The 20,097-nt window shown below is 45.0% G+C and overlaps 1 protein-coding gene across 1 annotated transcript in view; it reads right to left on the bottom strand.

Moving 5' to 3' along the window:
* The window catches only part of STIM2 (stromal interaction molecule 2), a 567,186-nt gene that overhangs the window by 45,671 nt on the left and 501,418 nt on the right, over nt 1-20,097 (bottom strand). The window contains exon 6 of the mRNA XM_085642305.1: nt 5,753-5,930. Coding sequence (XP_085498431.1) covers nt 5,753-5,930 — 178 coding nt within the window. The remainder of the gene's footprint in view (nt 1-5,752; nt 5,931-20,097) is intronic.

Here is a 20,097-nt window from a genome sequence, read left to right on the forward strand (position 1 = left end):
GCAAAATGACTAACATGGAGTCTGCAGGTCCTTCTTCTTCATTCAACACTTGAGACTGTATTTCTTTGCAATTGGTTCTCAATGGACTATGTGTATCTTTTCGTCTAAAGTTTTTTTTAATGAATTGATGTCTCCAATTTTTATATACTTGTTACATTTATCGATACTCTAAGTTACAAATTTTATTATAAACTTGTTTATTGTTATCATTAGCAACTTCTATCAGTGTTATTCCCAGTCACTTTCCTAACTTTATTGTTTCTTGTCTCCACAGATTCTTTATCCTTATTTTGTGGCGTCTCCCTGGTTTTCCGTATAGCCGACCCTGGATGTGTCGCCTATTTCATGTGGTTCCACCCTCCTCCTCGTGTTCTTCCTGATCGTGTTTTCCTGACTTTCCTTTTGTAGGTATGCTCTCCTATTGTATTCTTATTCTATTTGTTTCCCTAGATGTTATCCTACCCCCTTCCCTAAGCACTTTTCTTATTCTTTCTTTGGGTGTCGCTCTCTTTCTATTTTCTTCTGGTCTTTTCCACTTTGTTACGTTCTCAGTTTTTCATGTTCGTCTTTACTGTGACATTGCTTAAACTATTACTTTTCTCTTCTTCTCTTATTATCTTGCATATTTCATTATTACTTTAATGCACTGGGCTTACACTTCATTTTTCTGGATCAATTTGTCTTCTCATAACTTATGTCCTTGAAATGTATTACTTGGAACGCTAGGGGCTTAAATTCCCCTATTAAAAGGCAAAGAGTCTTGTCTCACCTAGTCAAATTAGATGCTAAGATCTTTTTCCTACAAGAAACTCACCTTTCGGATACTGAATCATTAAAATTGAAAAGAGGTTGGGTAGGTGAAGTTTTCTATTCCCCAGGAGATGGCAAGCAGAATGGAGTAATGATACTGTGTCGTAAATCTCTCTCGTATTCATTTTAATCCCAAGATTCAGATACCAATGGTAGGTGGTTAAATTTTAAATTATGTCTAAAGGGTGTTCCAGTCTCTTTTTTAAATGTTTATGCCCCTACTTGTGGTGAACCCTCCTTCTGGCCCGCGTTGACTGAACGCATTACCCATTGCATAGACGATAACTTTATTCTTGCGGGGGATTGTAACCAGACCTTTGATCCATTCATAGATAGGAATTCTAAAATCACTTTCATCCCTAATAAACCTCATAAAACTTTTGTCCAAGCTATTATGCAACACAAACTCCTTGACGCCTGGCGTCTCTGCAATCCCACCACTAAAGAATTTACCTTTTACTCTCCTTCCCACCAATCTCAATCCAGGATTGATTATATATTTGTCTCTCATACCATTGCGCAAACCCTTACTAGTGCAGAGATCGGTCCCATTTTATTATCAGATCATGCCCTTGTCTCAATAAACATTGACATATTACCAAAAGTCACAGGTCCTAAAAGATGGTGTTTTAACAATGCTCTTCTTTTGGATCCAAAGTTTACTGGTTCTTTTACTAGTTTTTTTGATGAGTTCTTTGCGATGAATCAAACGTAATCCATGCCCTTTTCCACCTTATGGGACGCATTCAAAGTCGCAGCAAGAGATTTCATAATTGGCTATGTTGCAAAAAAACGCCCGTAAACAAACCAGGGACCTCCTTCAGGATATTAAGAGACTGGAGCACTCTTATTATACTTCGCATTCGAAAGACTGTTTAACAGCCCTCATCAATGCTAAGATGCAATTTAACAAAAAATCTACAGAAGATGCCTCTCTATATCTGTTAAAATCGAACGCAACATTTTATGGGGGTAAGAATAAAGCGGGGAAAATTTTGGCTAATAACTTAAAAGTTAGACATATTAAATTAAATATCGAATCTATTTTTGATGCACACTCGGATTTAAAGTATAATGATGCTGATATTTTGAATGAATTCTCCCTTTTTTATAAAACACTATACGCCTCTGAAACCCAACCTACTGTCCCAGTCCTTATTACACTTTTTTTCTACCATCCAAAAACCTCAACATTTTCCCCTAGATTTTTCTTCCTTGGAATTGGACTTAACACAACAGGAACTGTTCAAAGCACTCCAATCCCTCAAAAAGGATAAAGCACCAGGACCGGATGGTTTCACGGTTGAATTTTACCTACATTTTTCAAACTTGTACTGCCCAAACTGTATTCCCTTATAGATTCTTTTAATGCATTAGGCGGCTCCACAGGTTCCTTCTCAGAAGCACACATTTGTCTCATACTCAAAGAAGGTAAAGACCCTAAACATTGCAAAAATTATAGGCCTATTTTGTTGGTAAATATTGATTACAAAATCTTTGCCAAAGCATTAGCTATACGATTAGACTCTTATTTACCAGACTTGTTGGGCAAAGAACAATCTGGATTTGTCAAAGGGCGATTCATAACTGATAACACAGTTATCTCCACATTTAAAACAGCCTCTTGTGGCGATTGCATTAGACGCTGAAAATGCATTCGACAGAGTGAATGGAACTATTTCTTTTATGCCCTTAATTGGTTTTGCTTTGGCCCTAAGTTCACGTCGCTAATCTCTCTTCTTTATTCGAACCCTGAGCGGCTGTTTGTGCTAATGGTTTAGTATCTCAATTTTTTGACTTAGGAAGAGGCGTGCGCCAAGGATGTCCCCCATCACCCTTCCTTTTTAACTTGGCTCTGGAACCTTTTCTCTCTAAACTACGCCAGAACCCCAACATTCATGGTTTTCAAACATTACATTCGCATATCAAACTTGCAGCTTATGCCGATGATATCTTACTTTTCTTATCTCAATCAAATGACTCAATCCCTGCTTTTCTAGCAGAAGTACGTGAATACTTTAATATCTCCGGTTACAAATTAAACAATGACAAATGCGAGATTTTGCCTCTAACAAAGTACACTTTTAAAGCAGATTTTAGTGCTTCTAACTTCACTTGGAGTCCTGGTCATATTAAGTATCTAGGCTTACATGTTACCCCTTCAATTTCAGACATGGTATCACTTTGCATGACTAAATGCATACAAAACTTTTCGGACCTAACCGCCAAATGGCATCCCCTTTATTTATCATGGTGGGGCCGTCTTGACACTATAAAGATGATGTTGTCCCCAATACTCTTATATATTATTTCTAATATACCGGTCCCCATTCCCACCAAATTTTTTAAGAGGATTAACTCCATTCTTTCCTCCTTCTTATGGAACAATAAAAAATCTCGAATGTCTCTATTTAAACTCATACGTCCCAAGACAGAGGGTGGAGTTAATTTTCCTGACTTTCCGGCGTACCAGACAGCATTTCATCAAGCCTCCCTTTGGTTGCGTGATCCTAAAGATGATTGTCCTTTATGGACTACAATTGAACAACTCTTTCTGTCCCCCTTTTCCTTTGCTGAATAAGTTTCCTTTTCACGTAAACCGCAAACCCTATCTATTCCTATAATTAAACTCACATCTAAACTCCTCCTCTCTTCATCTCCATCCCCCCATAGCACTGTAAACTCCTTCCTTCATTCCACAATCTGGCACAACAAGAACGTACTCATTAGGAATAAACCTTTTTATTGGAAGACTTTGCGCCAGAGAGGATTAAATTGGATATATCAGCTTTTCTCACAGTCGGATTTTATCCCTTTCTCACTGCTCAGTCAATCATTTAGTTTACTTCCCTCATTCATTCACAAATACACCTTGCTTAAGAAAGCTGTGTTGGATACATACACCCCGCTATCCGCGATGCATCCCCCTTCCACTATCTCTACCTCCACTTCACAACTTCACACTTTGTTAGAAACAACACCCAAGGCCTCCGTCATATATAGTTACCAACATAGTACGGGTGTTGTTAGGCAGAAATCCAAAACAGAAGAGAAATGGGAGTGTGGACTTTGCACTCTCTTGGCCAGTGTCCCTATGGTATATCATTTGGATCAAAATTTGCAAGTCGTCCAGAGCAGCTAATATCACGCAGACACTTTTTTTTTTAATTTATAACAGACTTTTTTTGACACCAAGCGATTTGAGTAAAAGATATGGGGCGGTTCCAGATGCTTGTTGGACGTGTTCCTGTCCAAATGCTGATTTATTTCACATGTTATTCACTTGCCCTATTGTGCATAATTTCTGGAAACAAGAGTGGTCCCAAATCAATTTGATTTTTAGAACCAAAATTTATTTTTCCTACACATGTCTTTTTAGGTAGCCTTTCATCATGTTGGGAAAATGTCACGCTTAATGTCAAGGTTATTGATTTGTTACTAGCAGTTGCATTTCAGCAAATTACAGCTAATAGGAAAGATTTTTCTAAAATATCTTATAAAGCGTGGTGGTATAATGTTTGCCATAATCACAGGTTGGACACCTCTTTAGTATATCCTTTACACATGGCAACGAAGCGATCGGAGTTATGGTTACCTGTTACAACGTATCTTGATATATGTGCCAGTCGATCCTTTCAGTTGCAGCCAATTCAACAAGAAGTCTCAAAACCCCCTTGACCCCCTGATACGTTCTCAATATGTTTGACATTCTACTATCTTCCATGATTTATGTATACCATTTTGCTTTTCTTGCTTTTTATTTTCGAGCTCGATCCATGTAATTCTTTTGAAGCAATTGTTCACTGTGATTTCTCTTGTATGAAATGCATCTAATATTGTGAATTTGTATTGACACCCTTATTCTTATTAATAAACTTTTCTGAACTCAAACATTCCCAGACTAGTAATATGCGCATGCAGGCACCATAGAACTATTCACAACCAGTAACAATTGTGACTCATGCACTGAATTTTAGGTGTGCTTCGGAATATGGAAGAGCTGTGAACTGTGCAACATTCCGGCAGTGGGTACCACATTAAGAAATTCCATGATGAGGCCATGTTATGAATGGCTTCCCCTCTACTCTCCTACTGCAGTGCAGCAGTTGAACGTAAGGGCAGAATATTTTGGGGGCCATAAATAATATAATGAGCAGTGGGTAACAAGTGAATAACATGGATTTGTTTTCACTTCTGGGTTCTGAGTGACATTATGACAACCTCAAGCTTCGCTCTTCACAATGTGATGACTCAGTACCATGGGCAAAAAATATCTCTGTAATTCACTGCAACCCATCTACTGATATATGTCTTATTCCAAGGGAGGCTTGTTGAAGTACCTGTGCTCACAAATCCTTATGCACTCTAGAACAATGACATGGCCATATAGAACAAGACTTTAAGTGGGAAGCTTCCTATGTGTTCCTAAAAATTAATTGTGGGTGGGTGGGTGTGTGTGTGGGGCGGGGGGAGGGGGAGTATCAAACTCAAAGTCAGTATCCAGATTGAAATATTGTCTAATATTTTACAGAGTATCTCATACAATAGGTTGCTCCCAGAAATGGCTGGATTGTGCCAATGTTGAATTGGCCGCCTGAACCTAAACACGTATAACCTGGGTCTGTGGTTCCGGATAAGAGAAACCCTCGTCAATGCTTCAGTTCACAACCAGAAGTACGCACCAGTTCCTTTAAGCACCTGATACAGAGTACAAGCAAAAAAAGAAGCGGAATGACGAACATTAAAAAAAAAGTCTTATCTATAGATAACAATCCACAGATCCTGAATGGGAAGTAAATATTAATCTGGCTAAACTTGAAAAACAACAGCAATACCGATTTTTCCTCTGGTGCGTTAGAGTTTAGGATGGACCAGTAATGTAACATACTTTTTAACCCAACAAAATGGTGGAAAATCAACAGACGCATTTTTACTCACATACCTTTCCTGTAGTTCAAGAAGGCTTTGTTCGGATTTCTGGAGACTTTCCAAATCTTTCATCATTTGAGAAATATGTTCTTTTGAGGTTTTGCCCTGTGTATATGCGAACCAGCACCCTCCGACGCCGATCACTATGGAGATTGTAAGGATAAAATCCTTCACCCAGTTGTGAGGGGGTCCTGTTGTAATATGACATGAGGAGAAAGCAGCAAGTATTATACACTCGGTTGAGTTCATGTTTAAAATCAATCTGTGAGCAGAAATATAACACAGGGTTGAAGTATATCCCTAGGCGGCGTACATTTTTGGAGGTTCACACACAACTGTTTCGGTACACGAGGCTGAGGTGAGGTTATCTACTGTCAATGACGCTGTATGGACCACGATCACTACAGGACATGGCAACTGAAAGGGCTCTTCGCAGATTTTCAGTTTTGCTCAACTTTACCTGAATTCGTTCACAAACAGAATTGATGACATCCAGGAGTGCTGTACAAAGAGTAACAAAAATTGAATAAATCAGGACAGAGGAAAAGTATAAATATCTTGCTTCTTTCTTAACCTGAAACCAGGGTGAACCATGGTCAAGCTTGTCTGGAAGGGAACATTGCAGCCCATAAGTGAAGATATATTTAATTCGGCCATAATTAACAGCTGGATTCAGGCAGTAGAACCCTGATTAAAGTTCAGTGTGGACAGTGACACCGTTTTGAATTCTACCATTTCCCCTCAGAACTAACTAGATATACTAGATAGCCAGAATAAGAGGATAAAGTATTACATTATGCTACTGAATAAAAAACAAATGTTGTGCAAAATGCCTTAATATTCGTAAAGATAAACGTTAAACACGTTTAGTGCTTTTAGCACTGGTTACATCATCTTATTTTCTACATCTATTTCCGAGCTTGACATCCAGTAAATGATCGCCAAAAGTGTATACTGTGTTTGCCGGAGCTCTGGTGTCATAATGTATAGTGTCTAACATCAGCTCTAACTTCTGGTCTAACGTTGTTCCGGCCATGCATGGGTAGCAAGCCTGTATAGAGGGGCCACCTAGCAGGCCCCCGGGTGGTCGGGATGCGGACGACGGGTCTGGCAATGCACGCTGCGTGCGCCGAATAATTGCAGACACGTACTGGATGCTAACCTGTCAGCAGTACCTGTGAACAGCTCCGCCCGCCACCTTTTATTTGACGTCCCACCCTGGTGTGGGCCAAACACAAACGTACAGCAGGGCCTCTCCTGGCCAAACCCTTAAACTTGGCGTCGTCCTCGAGCAACAAACTACAGCTCCCTGTCCAGACGGGCCCTGAACTAATGGTGGGTGGTTAACTCCATTCTGCCAGCGGAGTTTGCGGAGGTTTTAGCACTCCGCTTGAGCGTGAACTATTGCAAAAAAACCTCTAGCACCGCCGTGGAGCAGAGTTTACCGGCACCATCCCCAAAATATGCATTTTGCCTGACCCTATTATGGGATCTCCTCAGGACAGGCTCTTCCTGCGCGCTGTTTGACAATCAATCATAGCATTTGTAAGGCGCACTACTTACCAGTGAGAGTCTCAAGGCGCCGGGGGTAGGAGGTGCTGCTACTGCTCGAAAAGCCAGGTCTTGAGGAGTTTTCTGAAGGACAGCAGGTCTTGGGTCTGCCGTAGGTGGATGGGGAGGGTGTTCCAGGTCTTAGCGGCGAGGTGGGAGAACGATCTGCCGCCGGAGGTCGCTCTTCGGATGCGGGGGACTGTGGCGAGGGCGGCGGAGCGGAGCTGGCGGGTGGGGGTGTAGAAGCTGAGTCGTCTGTTGAGGTACACTGGTCCGGTGTTGTGGAGTTTCTTGTGTGCGTTGGTGAGGAGCTTGAAGGTGATCCTCTTGTTGACGGGGAGCCAGTGCAGGTCACTCAGGTGGGGTGTGATGTGGCTGCGGCGAGGGATGTCGAGGATCAGGTGCGAAGAAGCGTTCTAGATGCGTTGAAGCCATTTCAGGCATGTGGCCGAGGCTCCTGCGTAGAGGGTGTTTCCGTAGTCCAACTTGCTGCTGACGAGGGCCTGGATGACCGCTGTTCTTGTTTCGGCGGGGATCCACTTGTAGATCTTGTGGAACATGCAGAGGGTGTTGAAGCAGGAGGAAGAGACGGCGTTGACTTGCTTAATCATGGAGAGGGGGGAGTCAAGGATGGCCCCTAGGTTGCGTGCGTGGTCAGTGGGTGTTGGGAGCTGTTCCTAGTGCGGTCGGCCACCAGGAGTCATCCCAGGCCGAGGGGGTGGGTCTGAGGATGAGGACCTCCATCTTGTCCGAGCTCAGTTTCAGTCGGCTGTTCCTCATCCATTCGGCGACGGCCTTCATTCCTTCGTGGAGGTTGGTTTTGGCGGTGTGGGGGTCCTTGGTGAGGGAGAGGATCAGCTGGGTGTCATCGGCGTAAGAGATAATGTTGAGGTCGAGCAGTCGGGCGACGTGGGCGAGCTGTGCCATGTAGATGTTGAACAGCGTTGTGCTGAGGGTTGAGCCCTGGGGTACGCCGCAGATGATCTTGGTGGTTTCGGAGCGGAAGGGGGGGTGGGAGGCGGACACTCTGTGTTCTGCCGGAGATGTAGGAGGTGGTCCAGTCCAGGGCTGTCTCTTGGATACTGGTGTCGTGGAGGCGTGTCGTGGTGTGCGGTGGCAGACCGTGTCGAAGGCAGCTGATAGGTCCAGGAGGATGAGGGCTGCGGTTTCTCCGTTGTCTAGCAGGGTCCTGATGTCATCGGTGGCGGCAATGAGGGCAGTTTCGGTGCTGTGGTTGCTGCGGAATCCGGATTGGGATGGATCTGGGATGCTGTTCTCCTCAAGGTAGCGGGTCAGTTGTTTGTTGACGGTCTTCGCGATGACCGTCGCCGGGAACAGGAGCAGGGAGATGGGCCGGAAGTTCTTGAGGTCCTTGGGTTTCTTGAGTAAGGCGTTGATCTCGGTGTGCTTCCAGCTCTCCAGGAAAGCAGCTGTCTTGAAGGAAATGTTGATGGCTGTCCGGAGATGGGGTGCGATGGTGGTGCTGGCTTTGTTGAAGACGTGGTGAGGGCATGGGTCTGACCGAGATCCGGAGTGGATGGTGTTCATGATCTTGATGGTGTTGTTGTCGTTAATGTTGGTCCAGGAGAGTAGGCGGTTGGTGCGGATGGTGGTCGTGGGGGCGGAGGTCTCAGTGGTTGTCGGGGCGGTCGTGGCGTTGAAGCGGTCGTGGATGTCTGCGATCTTGCAATGGAAGAAGGTGGCCAGTAAGTCACACAAGTCCTGCGAAGGTGGAATGTCTTTGATGTTGGAGCTGGGGTTGGAGAGTTCCTTCACGATGTTGAAGAGCTCTTTGCTGTTGTGTGCGTTGTTGTCTAGGCAGTCTTTGAAGGAGGCTCTTTTGGCGGCTCTGATGAGGTGATGGTGTCTGTGGGTGGCGTTCTTGTGGGCTGTGTAGCTGTCCGTTCTTCGTTCTCAGAGCCAGTTCTTCTCTAGCTTCCGGCAAGTTTGATTGGAGGCCTGATGGGGACTTGCAGAGAAGATGGGGTCGAGCGTGTGGCCGGCAGAGTGGGTGGATGTTATGACGAGTTGTTTGAGTCCGTGGATGGCTAGGTTGTCGATCAGGATGGTGGAGTTGGTGTCGTTGTTGTTCTCGAGGTGGAAGTTCAGGTCCCACAGTAGGATGTAGTCTGTGGAGGAGTGGGCGTGTGTGCTGACGAAGTCGGCGATGGAGTCGCTGAACTGTGGTCAGGGTCCGGGGGGTCTGTAGACGAGGGTTCCTCTGAGGGTGGTGTTGGGGTCAGTGTGGATCTGGAAGTGCAGGTGTTCGGCGGTGCTGAGGATGTTGGACGAGACTCTGAGGGTGTACCTGTGGACGATGGTGATTCCTCCTACTACTCCGTTGGTGCAGTCCCTGCGGGTGATCTTGTAGCCTTCTGGGATGGCTATGGCGATGCCAGGTACCGAGGAGGGGTTCAGCCAGGTCTCCGTCAGGAAGGCGACGTCTGGGGTGGTTGAGTCGAGTAGGTCCCAGAGTTCAACGTTGTGTTTGCGGGCGGAGCGGGTGTTGAGAAGAATGCATCTGAGGTAGTTGGCTTTTTTCCTGCTAGGTGGGTCGGGGAGTTGGTGTCGTTGTTGTTGAAGACATGTGACTAGTTGTTCTCCTCACCGTTCTTTCCACCCTTGCCTTTGTTAAATGACTTCGAGAGTGAATCAGAGCATGAGCGGGCAGCAGAGGCTTCATCTCAGCGTCAGCGGGATGCAGCAGGATGGCAGAAGAGGCTAGAGTCTGGCTGGTTGCACCACCGTAGCTAACCCCCACGTGAAGGTAAGGTAACCGTCCGGATGGGATTGGGAGGGAATGTAATGCGTTAACTTGAGGGTTGGGGGGGGATTGGTTTGCACTTGTTCTGAGCAGTGCTCACTATTTTCACATGAGCAGCAGCTGCTTCTAGCTGCACTCGTATCCGGGCCCAGGGTTTCTCTAATGCAGAATTGTGTGACTACCACAGCCGCGCTCCCATACACGAAGGATAGTGCATGTCTCTCCATTTCTGCTTTGTCTCTCGTTGGTGTACCAAAATATCAGGCTCCAAAAATGCTCTTCTCCAATAATGGGTTTCTAAATGTGAAGAGACGTAGACTGGAAGAGTTTACCGGCCTCTGTATATTTCGTAGCTATTAAACTAAATGAATATTGTTTTATTTTACCGGTGACTGTGGGAAGTACTACTCTATCTCTAAAAGTGAAGGCGGTTATTAGGATGTTACTATTCAAAAGTTACGTCTGGAATGTGCTATTCTGAAAACAGTGCAAAAATTGGGATAAGGGGGCAGTTGGATACACAAAATTGAACATTGCCAAACATTAGATAAACACACGGTCAGGTACATGACACGCATTTTATTTCATGCTTTCTACCACATTCAGCCAGTTATGAATAGCTATAAATAACTGCAGGTATTCTCCATGCTTCACATGTGCACTGCTCATTAACTAGGGGTGGAATGGTGGAGCAACTCCACCTGCTTGCGGAACTCTGCGGAATTCCACTGAGTTTTTATGCAACTCCACGAGCTCCGCCCACCCCTACCCTGAACTAGACATTAGAAACAATTAAAACGGACTGTATTCCCAATAGGACACTGGTTCACCGATGGAAATTAACTATACACTACTCTTGGGGTCGGAGGAGGAGGAGCTTGTTTGCATGGTCGGTTTGTAAATATTTCTACACTGGATAGAGCCTATTTTGAGGTCGAGCCTGCAAGCAGTCGCGATGGTGACAAACTCTTATGTAAAAAAATAAATTAAAAAAAGGGGATGTAATTCCACTTAATACTTTCCATTCATTGGTACGCTTATCACTCTTTGCCGTTTTCTAATTCGGCAGAATATGCACGTCGTCACTTCATTTTGTTTGCAAGTGCATTGACCAAGTACAAGTTCATTAATGCTAATTAGTGTCTATCCGCTGCTCGTGCTGTGATTGAGGTACTATTTTTTTTTTTTATAAGGGGAACACCGCCCAAAGGAGTCAGCGCTTTACATAAGCACCAGCTACATTCCTACATTCTACAACTTCTCATTATTTATATATTTATTTTAGCTTTTTCAATGAGTGCCAATTACATTCCGTAAATTCACATTCTTTATTTATTAGCCATTTAAATGAGCAACAGTTATAGTCCACAACTTCACATTCTTTATTCTTTTGAAGTAAAAAGGAGATTAAGTGATTTGCCCAGAATCACAGGATGTTGAGCTGGCGCCAGGACTCAAACCTGGCAATCCCAGTTCCTAGCACAGCATCTCTGCCTGTAATGCCACATCATCCTTACCCCTCCATTCCAGTATCCTGCCTCCCTAATTGCTTTTAGTCATGCGGCACAGCTAAATAAACAACATTGGGTTGGACTTTTGCAATATTGTGTTAGCTCATGCTCCAATAGGAAGGTTTTTTGACAGTTTACAGCTTGATCATGTGAGTTAGACTAGTGAAGGTTGAAATCTCCCAGGAATATTTTGGAGACTTGGGTGTCATCATTGTAGGAGATTATTTTAATTAATTGTTCAATGAAGGAAAGATGGTCTCCAGGGGGGTGGTAGAATGTGTGTAATTTGTATACTGGGCGGTGACTGCTAGAGATATTGATGCAAAGGTACTCACTGGAGGTCAGATCGGAGGGATCAGAATGTGAGACCAAGAGTGTATGTCGATGCATGCAGGCTAAACCTCTGTTTTATGGATCCGTCTAATCGAATTAGGTCAAGGCTAGGTGGGACTAGAAGGTCAAGGAAAGGGGTTGGACGAGTCTTTTAGCCAAGTTTTCGTGAGAATGATGATATCAAGCACGTTGTTATGGATGAGGTCAAAGACGTTAGACGTGTGTTTTACTCACTGATCTGCAATTGAGTAGAACGCATTTCAATTGGAGTGGTGTGAAAGGCAGTCGGAGTCTGCATGATGTTCACTCGTTTGAGGTTGTCATTGTTTACAACTCTAAGGTTGTGGGAGGGTTCCCTTTTCAGGTTGGCATTGATGGTTTGGATTATGCTCATATGGGCCCTGCATGAATACAGAGGTGTCTGGTCAGTCTTAAGTGAGAGGGCATGAGAGAGGAGAAGATCATCAATATCACTGTTTGACAGCTCAGGCTTTATTCTTCTAGGGCGAGAGGGGGCATTAGGGAGGGGCAGAGTATTCGAGGTAAGGTGAGAGGGATGCATATTTGAGAGACTGCGCTTGTGCAGCTCAAGAGTGGGTTCCGTAGTGCGCATAGCCTTCTGAGCAGAGGGAGATGTTCGATAGAGAGGGCTTTTAGAACAAAAAATTAATCCGTGAATAAGTGAAGGTGGAGAGAGGTCTCTTCAAGGCGTGCAACCAAGTCTGAATGTAGGCAAAAGGATAGTGGTTGCGTGGATGGCTCCACTATAGATGTGGTATCTCTATGGGGGAACTGGTGGGTCAAAGGCCGTCATGTAGAGGTCAGGGGGAGCCAATGATTCAATGATGTCTTGAGTAGTACCAGATCGCTTGGCGAGAAGACAGGGGGATGGGCAAGTGGTGGGCTAGAAGTAAAGGATAGGAGGTGGGTGAGGGGTGGTTAGACGGAGTAGGTCAGGTAGAATCCGTGTCGGGCAAGAGCCTATACTCCGGTTGAGGTGGTGGAGTGCTTGGTGGTATCGTGCATAGGAGATCACATTCACTGACAAAAACAAAGGTTACAGAGATGTTATAGTTAGATCCAGGTGTTTACAAAGCTGAGAAATCAGCTATATTTTGAGCTAACTATAACTTGTGCCCCTGTAATGACTTCACATATTACATCACTCATGACATGGTCAGTGACATCGCTGATGACATCTCAAATGACATCACTCATGACATCATCCGGTGACAATGAGGGTTTTTAAAAAGTTTGAGTGTTCAATTATATATCCAGGTGTATTGGTGAATCACTGGATTTATGAGTGCGTGTGACTAACTGTATAAGTGAGTGATTAGATGTCTCAGTGATTGTATGGGTGAGTGACTTGTTGTGTGAAAGTAGGTGTCTAGTGGCCGTATGGGTGCATGAGTGGGTGCGTGAGTTTCTGTATGGGTGAGTGATTGGTTGTCTGAGTACCTCTCTGGGTGTCCGTGTGGGTGGGTGATGAGTGAGTGGGTGTCTCAGTGGCTATATGGGTTAGTGTGTGTGTGGGGCTGTATGCCTGATTGAGTGTGCGTATGGTGGTGCCGATGAGTGAGTGCATGTGTCAGTGGTATATGGGTGAATAACTGGGTATGTGAAAGGCAGTATAGGTGAATGATGGGGTATACGAGTGACTGTATGGGTGAATATGTACTTCTGTCAGTGACTGTATAGGTTAGTGAGTACACGTTAGTATCCGTATGAGTAGGTGTGTGCAACTGTGTGGGTGAGTAGTAAGAGTTACTTACCTTCGGTAACGATGTATCTGGTAGAGATGTTGTCTAGCCGCAGATTCTTTACTTTAGAATATCCCCTGGCGTCAGACTGGAGCCGGAAAAAACTTTGCAGCAGCACCTCTGGGCACCAGGGGACGGCGCCACACGACCCTGCCCTGACGTCGTCCACATACGTGACGTCAGCGAGGTCATACAAGTCCCTCCCGGTGTGCTGACATCAGTTTTCTTCTGAGAAACTTTTCCGCAGCACAACGCGGAGCCACCAACAAAAAAACTGTGAAAGTATGGGACCAGTGTGCGATGGATGAAAATCCATTTATAAATAAGGAGGATGGTGCAAGACACCATCGTAAAAGACAGAATCAGACACTGCCTACATATAAGTGAAAAAGCTGTGAGAAAGAACCTAGCAAGCGAAGCAAAGACGCTTCCCTAGTACAACAAGTGGAGATATCTCAACTGCCAGAAATGGTTAGTACCATGGAGAATAACAGGCAAAAATAGGCCATCAGAACCACGTAGAACTGTGCCGTCCAGCAAGAACGGAGCACAGAGAGACAACAGTCTGCCGTAGGAATGAAAAGACTGGCACCACCCCGATAGGAACGGAGGTCTGAAACAGAGGCGAACAGACCCTTCAAGAAGACTACCGTAGAGGAGCCAAGAACCCTGAGCCAACAGAGAAGGCAGAAAGACAGCAGGAGAAAAAGAAAATGAATCTCCAGGTGAAGGACAATGGAAAAGGCCTCATTTCACAGATAAGAAACCCTGGAGAGGGAACCAACGGTATTATTGTGACAGAAACCCCTGAGAGGGAGTCAGTGGTATTATGGCAAATCTCAAAGGGACACAACAATGTGAGCACCCATGAGAGAAAAAGCCAATGCCAACTGTAACCGGGGGCCCAGCGGAGAACCTCACTTGGCAAGGTCCTCGCAGAACGGGGAGGCTGGGTGGGCGTTAAGGAATCTGCTGTTAGACAACCTCTCTACCAGATACATCGTTACCGAAGGTAAGTAACTCATACATCTGATAGAGACATCTACCGCAGATTCCTTAACTTAGAATAGATACCACAGCCATACCCCAAAGGGGAGGTGGGTCTGCGACAGAACAACAGAAAACGCCAAGCACCTGATCCGGCAACAGAGTGACGGATAAAGGGGGGGGAGGCTGTGGTGGAACAGCCATACAGCAACTCCAGCAGCTCAGAAGAGCGTAAATAATGGGATGGCAGATATCCTAAAAATGCCAGAATAGCGCAGCGGTGTAAAAAAAAAAAAAAAAGAAAATGACAGAACGGCATGAGGAAGGAGAGAGAGAGAGAGAGAGAGAGAGAGAGAGAGAGAGAGAGAGAGAGAGAGAGAGAGAGAGAGAGAGAGAGAGAGAGAGAGAGAGAGAGAGAGAGAGAGAGAGAGAGAGAGAGAGAGAGAGAGAGAGAGAGAGAGAAAGGAGAGAGAGAAAGAGAGAGAGAAAGAGAGAGAGAGAGAGAAAAGAGAGAGAGAGAGAGAGGAGAGAGAGAGAGAGAGAGAGAGAGAGAGAGAGAGAGAGAGAGAGAGAGAGAGAGAGAGAGAGAGAGAGAGAGAGAGAGAGAGAGAGAGAGAGAGAGAGAATTTTTTTTTTAAAAAAGCAGGACCACTCTCCGCACAAAGGTGCACGATGAGGACACCGACCCAAGCTCGAAAAGAACCTGAAGAGATGCAACCAGAGCCTAACAGACTAGCCTATAGAAGGAAGGCTGAAGGAGCCCGTGCCAAGAGCCCCAAAGGCAAGAGCTAGAATCTGAGCAATGCGTTTGGAACAGCTGACGGGAGCGAATAGCATGAAGTTTAAACCCGCTGAAGCCAGTTCGAAACACGCAGCAGGCAAAACGGCCAGAGAGACCTTAACCCCTTCTGTGCCCATGACGAGATGGTCTCGTCATGGAGCACAGTCGCGCTGTGCCCATGACGAGACCATCTCGTCATGACACCCACCCACGGGGGAAGCGCTGGCGCTCCCCCCGTGAGTGGTCGATCTTTTTTTTTTTTTTACTGGGAAGGCAGGGGAAGCCCTTCCCCTGTCTCCCCCCGACCACCCCCCCCGCGTCATCAATGACATCAGCGCGCGAGCCGCGCTGACGTCATTGGAGGTTTCCCTTTGCTCTCCGAGGCGCAGGAAGCCATTTGCTTCCTGCGCCACGGAGAGTAAAGGTGAGTTTTGGGGCTGGGGAGGGGTTTTTTTTGCATCGCTGGGTTTGGGTTAGGGTGGGGGGGACTTTGGTCTTGTAAGGCATGCCACGAGGCTCGGCTTCATTCGTGTGTGCCTGTTGTTGCTTCCCTCTAAATTGTTTCCCAAGTTGAAAAACACTCGTCTTTCAAGTTGCTTCCGTGTGAAATGGATCTAAAAATGCCGAGAAATGCCCTTCTTTGTAATTTATCGAATTCAAAGTGCAGCAGCATGGTTTTTGCCTCGGTGGGTTTGGGTTAGGGTGGGGGGCACTTTGGCATGCCACGAGGCTCAGCTTCGTTCGTGTGTGCCTGTTGTTGCTTCCCTGTGAAATGGATCCAAATTTGAAAAACGCTCGTCTTTCTAGTTGCTTCCCTGTGAAATGGATCCAAAAATGCCGAGAAATGCCCTTCTTTGTAATTTTTCAAATCCAAAGTGCAGCAGCATGATTTATGCATCGGTGGGTTTGGGTTAGGGTGGGGGCACTTTGGTATGCCCAGGCATGCCACGAGGCTCGGCTTCGTTCGTGTGTGCCTGTTGTTGCTTCCCTGTGAAATGGATCCAAATTTGAAAAACGCTCGTCTTTCTAGTTGCTTCCCTGTGAAATGGATCCGAGAAATGCCCTTCTTTTTAGTTTTTCAAATCCAAAGTGCAGCAGCATGTAGAGAAATAGAATTTCTTATATACCACCTAACTAATAGCAAGACAGAGGGGATGCAAAGTGGCCAGATTGTTTTTTTTACATCCAAATACACCAGCATCACTTTACAGAGTTTGCCAGTGAAGTGCTACTTTCATTTTCTCGTCTTTCTTTGAAGAGCATTATTGTTTCCAGTTTGGGAGAGTGTACCATTCCTGGAGGTACTGCAATACCTGGTTGATGGGTGGATTGGAAAACACAATGTGTACCATGGCTCTGTGTTTATGGATGTGGTCTTTTTATACCATACTGCTTACGTTTTGTAAGGATGTAAGCCATGGACAGTGAAACGGTTCCCTTCAGGGCCCTCTAGTCATGTCCATAACTTTTCAGGTGAAACCACTCGCTGATTTCTGAATAGTTAGTGAGAGATCGTTTAGTTAACCATGTTGTTTCTGCTTACATTTCACATGCTTTGCATTCCCTATGAGTGGTTGCTTTTTTTTTTTTTAGGCAGCATATTACTCTTATCAAGTGCATAATTTGAATTGAGCCACATCCAAGTGTTTATAGCGGGCACAATTAGGTTACAGCTGAAGGCAGTGCGAGTTTCAGTGGGCAAGTATGGTGTTCAGTGGGGAAGTAGCACTATGGCCAGAGCTGTGGAATTTGGAACTGGGGAACCGGGTTCCGCATTCATGACCAGTCCACCACACCACTGTACTGAGGGAGCACATTCCCATGCTAGACCGTAGAAGGCCCCACTAGACCTTAGAAGGCTTGATGTCTTTGCACAAGCAGGTGTACCCTAGTGGTGTCAATTGTGGGTTAACCTTGAAGGCCTGTCCACCAAAATCCATACTGAAGTGTGTTGTGATGTGCTTATTCTCTATACACTCTCCCTACTCTGGCTCTCTGCCTGCCTGCTCAGCCTTTGATGAGGTATGTTAGAATGTTGAGGGTGGTTGGGATTCTAGTGGGATCAGTTGGTGAGAAGGGGCTGAGCAGGGAGGACGCTGCTCCTGGTGGGGCATTAAGAAGGAATAGAACATCTCCTGTTAACCTGTAACATATGATTTGGACTTGAAGAATAAAGCATCAATCATCAATACAAGACCTATGCCTGCGCCCATTCATTCATTTTAACACTGGCGACGATTCAAAGAACCTGCGTGTATTTTTGGACTTGTGAAACTGAAGGGCCTACCTTGGATGAATTTGGATGGACTGAAGAAGCGCATTAAAGAAAAAAAGAAGTAATCTTGCACTCCACAAGCCCCACCAGTGACCTAAAGAGCGGTTAGCCCTGTCGTGGACGTGCCAGATGATGGATTTGGGTGAGTGTTTCCCCAAAAGACTAGTTTGACTGTGGTCTTGGACATTTCTGACCATTTGGGAACGGTCAGCCCTAACCTGGGCCTGCCATTTGTTTGCTGTTTTGGGAGTGTGTCTTCATGTAGAGGAGTTTCCCTGAGAACCTACAAGAATGTGTTAGCTCGCAATGTTTTCACAGTGCCTCTGAGTGGAAGTGCTGCCAGAGACTTTAAGGAATAATTTTAAAAGACATCGAGGCTTGTTAATTCAACAGAGTGGATTTTCCGGTCAAAGCCAGTTTAAAGAACATGTCAACTTTTGCATTTCGTCTTTTGAACTGTGGTGTGTGATCGATGTTTTGAGCACGATTTTGCTGGTTTGGCATTGCCAGCGTGATGAGGATCCTGCACAGTTATCTTATAACGTTGTGCGCAATTTTCGGCGCATTTTGGGATTTGTGACTCTTTTTGTTTTCGGTCACCGGCAGCGTGTTACAGTTGGTTTGTTTTTCTTTTCGTATTCAAAAGCTGAGGCGCGTGTAACAATTAGCGCGTGGACACTTACCTGTCTCTTGGAGATCGCGCTGTTCATCGCTGACGTCCGTGTCTTCCATGACGATGGTGGAATCTGTTGGCTGCTGTTGGGACGTGCGGTGTGCACCGACGCGCCGTGAGCCACTCTGCAATGACGTCGACAGCGTGCCGCCATCTTGTGGTTGGCGTCCGCTGTTACTTTTCGTTTTGAAGGTTCCTGATTAGCGCGGAGTTGCCGTGTTCGTGTGTCTTCCTGCCAACCAACGTGTTTGCGTTTTTTTTTGCAATAAAGTTTCATGAAGCACGAAGATGATCGAGTAGGTCACTACGGCGGACTTTGGGGCTGAACATAACTGTTTGGAGAGTTGATGATTTTACGACAAAAGTGGTGAGAATCTCGGGTGAGAGATCGCTCACCGGCGCCAGAGACTTTCCTCTTCTTTATTTTTCAGCAATGTGACACTGTTATTGTTTTTATGTTCTGAATGGTGGGGTTTATTTCCCTAGGTTGTAGTGGTTGGTTGGGTTACAGTTTATTATTGGGGGTTTTGTGCATTTGAGTTTAAATTCCTTATTGTGGCCAATATATTTTGGGGTTCAAGGACATACTTGTTTTGATATGTTGCCTTGAACTGTAGGGGGTTGAAGGTTACCCTGTGTTTGTATAGGGTTAAAGGATACCCTAAATGGTCTAGAGTCACCCACGTGTGGGTGTGTCTTGGGTTAAAGGTTACCCTAAATTTTGTCTTGGGTTATAAATACCCATAGTGTTTTGCGTGTGTGTGTTATAGGGTTAAGGGATACCCTAAATTTTGACATGGGTTATAAATTCCCATAGTGTATATTGAGTGTGTGTTTTAGGGTTAAGGGATACCCTAAAATTCGTCGTGGGGTATAATTACCCATGGTCTTTTGCGAGTGTGTTTTTGGGTTAAAGGGATACCCTAGATTTGACATGAGTTATGGTTACTCATAGTTATCGCAAGTGTGTTTTAGGGTTAAGGGATACCCTGATTTCTCAGTTTTAGTTACCTATAAAGCATTTGGAGTTTTAAGGTACCCTATGTTTGGTTAGGGTTAAGGGATTTTGTCTTAGATCTGTCTTATTGGTAGATCTGTTTTGTCTTAGGTTGTGCAGCTTAGGGTTGTAGATCCCTTTTCTGCCGCAGTCTTGTGCCTTTTTATGAGGCATAATGGGTACGTTGTGGGGTGTAGTGTAGTGCCTTGTACCCATAGTTGTAGTCTGAGTTTTCATGCTTGTTTTGCAATTTTGTTTTTGATCATTATCAGGGGAAGGATGGTGTTTAATGTGTTGGTTATTCATCTTTCCTTTCTACGAAATGTGTGTTAAATTTTATCTTCATGCATTTTACTGTTATGATCATTATCGCTGGGGGGGTGATGTTTAATTAGTTGTCATTAATGCATCCTCCTATGCTCAGTGAGTGTTGTATTATCTTACACTTGTTGATTGTTTTCAAATATTATAAGGGGGGAGATGTGTTGTGATGTGCTTATTCTCTATACACTCTCCCTACTCTGGCTCTCTGCCTGCCTGCTCAGCCTTTGATGAGGTATGTTAGAATGTTGAGGGTGGTTGGGATTCTAGTGGGATCAGTTGGTGAGAAGGGGCTGAGCAGGGAGGACGCTGCTCCTGGTGGGGCATTAAGAAGGAATAGAACATCTCCTGTTAACCTGTAACATATGATTTGGACTTGAAGAATAAAGCATCAATCATCAA

Source organism: Triturus cristatus, chromosome 2_2, assembly GCF_964204655.1.
Source record: "Triturus cristatus chromosome 2_2, aTriCri1.1, whole genome shotgun sequence".
Taxonomy (NCBI): Eukaryota; Metazoa; Chordata; class Amphibia; order Caudata; family Salamandridae; genus Triturus; species Triturus cristatus.